General features: G+C 33.8%; 1 protein-coding gene across 1 annotated transcript; it reads left to right on the top strand.

The window, feature by feature from the left end:
• The first annotated feature begins 587 nt into the window (after nucleotides 1-587).
• LOC149544015 (LOB domain-containing protein 30-like) lies at nucleotides 588-2,842 on the top strand. The gene is made up of 2 exons (XM_089796368.1): nucleotides 588-1,095; nucleotides 2,261-2,842. Exons 1-2 carry the CDS (start codon nucleotides 802-804, stop codon nucleotides 2,564-2,566), a joined length of 600 nt encoding a protein of 199 aa, XP_089652494.1. The 5' UTR covers nucleotides 588-801; the 3' UTR covers nucleotides 2,567-2,842.
• Nucleotides 2,843-3,264: the final 422 nt, after the last annotated feature.

The raw sequence follows: 3,264 nt of genomic DNA on the forward strand, positions 1-3,264 counted from the left end.
TGGTTGCTCAAGGAATTATCTAATACATCAGAAATAAACATCAATAAATTCGTACAGTCCCATACCTTCCATAACCATTAATTAATAAATCTGCACCATTTTCCAGACCAGACCAACTTCTTCATGAGACTCCTCATTCGTATAATATACACATGAAGGCAACCCCAAACCCAAGAAATGTTTGCTGACGACACCGTCCAACTAAAAGACTGACTCCAAGTGCAATAATGCGCCTGGCAATGCCAAGACAATATTGGCAGCTTATTAAGTTTGCAAAATTGTCTAAACATTTTCCAGCTTTTGTTACGATGATTAGATCAGAAGGCAAATTTGTACTTTCTTTTGAATTGTTTAATCTTCCAACGAATCTAATCATTATTATAGTCTTTCTTTTAGTTTTTTAATTTTTGGCTATGGAGGCCAGCTACTATGTCGCTGGATGAACAGACAGCACGGAAATGTGACAGGGAATGAGCTGCAAAATGTAATTATCAGTCAATTTTCTCAACACCATTATGTTCCCCCATTCTATTTTTAATAACTTACATCCCACTTCTTGAAGCGTCACACAACTACATAAACGGGATCCATACTGACATCCTCATCTAATTAGCTTTCTCCCCGTTTTCTACTTTTCTTCTTCTATTTATCCTTGTTCTTCCTCGCTTTTCCTCTGTTTTATAACTTTAGAATACACAATAGGGATCTGAATCCGTTGTAACAGAACATTACAGAGATTAGAAACCCCCTTGAGAAAAAAAATTAGTGTTCTGTAATTAGGTCAAGAAATATAAGTATATTATGGAGAGCAGAGGGGCTGTTAGAACACCCTGTGGAGCTTGTAAGTTTCTGAGGAGAAAGTGTGTTAAAGGGTGTGTGTTTTCCCCATACTTTTCCTCAGAGGAATTGGGTGCATCTGATTTCGCTGCAATACATAAGATTTTTGGTGCGAGTAATTTTTCCAAGTTGTTGCAAAATATTTCATCAGAAGAAGAACGATATGGTGCAGTGGCGAGCATCTCTTATGAGGCCCAGTCTCGCCTGCAGGATCCCATTTATGGCTGTGTTTCACAAATCTTTTCTCTTCAACACCAGGTTTAGCTCTATCTTCTTTGGGATTCTTCTTGAAAGTAATCAATTATTGAATCAAAATTGTTTGTAGGGATATGATCAGTGACTTGTTTCCTTGGCATTTTAGTTAATGCCCACATGTTCTTTCCAGTTTATCTAGTTATACGCTTAGCATTTAGGGCTTTGAACGAACCCTTATGGAAATGAAGTTCTAGTTTTCCATAATCTGCTGTTTAGATTGAAATGTTTTGTTATAATGGTCCTTATAATTATTTCATACCTTGAGAATTATGAGAAACATAAATATTGCTGCATTTGGAGAGACCGTAGATTATAATTGATGTTAAAGCTAAGGTTACATTGAAAAGAGTTTGATTGTATACAGTTATCTCTGTGTGTTTTTAGAAGACATGAAAATATTAAACAATCTCAATAGTCTTTTCTTCGACTATTGTTTCGGAGTTAATGTTTGTGTTCTTTTTAAGGGTCTTGGATAACTCAGATCTATCCTCTCAAAGAAGACAGTTGATACAAAACATTAGGTCTATGATCAAACATTGAATGTAGTCTGGAGTATAGGTCCCAAAATATATACAATTGGTTTCCAAAACATTCTTTTAACAATTCTTTAAACTGATAAAACTTGCGGTGTTAATTTATCTTGTTTGAGTACCTTGTCAAATGGTTCATCCAAAATAATATTACTAGTGTAACTGAACTATATTCATTCAAATTCACACGGAGAGAGAAGCCGAATTTCAAAAACATCTCTACATGACTCCCTATAGCTCGAATCGTAATTTAAACAAAGTCAGAGGGTATCCAATGTTCTTCATCTTTAGCTTTTAAGAATGCTTTATATATTTGATTATTTTAATCAATGTATATGATAACCCCCTATCCCAAAGAAAAGGATTTAGACAAAATTGTGAGAAGAAGATACCCTGCAAGTCAAATCAAAAGAAAAGGTAAAGTCGTAGTTGTTAAAAACAGTACACATAGATGCATATATAGAACAGAAATAGTTGTAAAGAGATTCTCATTAAGGTTGAATAACATTGTCAAATTCTTTCGCCGTAATGGTGAAAGTGGTCTATTAGATGTAATGATGAAAGCAGTTTATTTGCATTTAAACTAACTTAGACTATTTCAAATTCCTAGTGAGCTAAACTTTTTGTTTACATTGCAGGTTGCATATTTGCAGGATGAATTGCGGTTTGCCCAAGCTCGTCTGGCCATTAGCTCAGAAAGGGAATCATTGAGTCCCAACCAACTAGACAGTAATTTTGCTGAAATACCGGCTTCCTCCATTGGCAGTCCATTCGGGCACCATTGTTCTCCTAGGCAAATGCATTCAAGCCATCAAAGCCCATCAGAGAATACGACCTTTTCTAGTGAAACTAGCGATTCTTGTTTACCCTTATACGCGGTACAAGAGTACTGCCAAGATCCCTTTACAACCGGCCAACAAATAAATTTATTTCAGGGCAGATAGATATTCATTAGGAGCAAGATCAGAAAGTGGAGGAAGTTGCATTTCACTGTAGCCAGAAAATGTAACTATGACCGGCCTTGGAGAGCCTTGCAATTTCAATCACACCATCGGCCACCTAATCTTGCAATGTTTTATTTTGAAAGTAGGATAGATAAAACTATAATATTCATTTTTATGCTTGAGAGTTTACAACATAATGTAAAGGGTATTCTCGAACATATGAACTTGCTATAGATTTTGAGAGGTATTGTCGTAATGATGAACAATATTAAATGATTTTCTGAGCGAAATACTTTATTAGTGAAAGCATGTCCGAAAATATTGATATATTAAAATAATATTATGGGTTATTATTTCAAAAAATATTTGCAAATTTACTAGAAGTTTACCAAAATAATAATTGAATATGTCATGGTACGTAGATGAATTAAAATAAGATGGTTGAATATGATTATCATACATGAGAGATATGAAAGGATAAGTTGCTTAAATAGCAGTTGATATTACTTACATATTTTTTTTCTGAAAATTTATCTATGATACAAATTTAAAGTAGAGTCATATACCAATGTACATCAAGTTGGGAGTGTTTAATATTTTAGAAGTAATAAACAAAATAATCTTGAATAATATTTAATATGGTTTTGCCTTTATTTGAATGAAATGATTAGATTTTATAATCAACTTGACATAAAAGA

Source organism: Cupressus sempervirens, chromosome 8 (genome assembly GCF_028749045.1).
Source record: "Cupressus sempervirens isolate cs-2001-9-10 chromosome 8, ASM2874904v1, whole genome shotgun sequence".
Classification (NCBI taxonomy): Eukaryota; Viridiplantae; Streptophyta; class Pinopsida; order Cupressales; family Cupressaceae; genus Cupressus; species Cupressus sempervirens.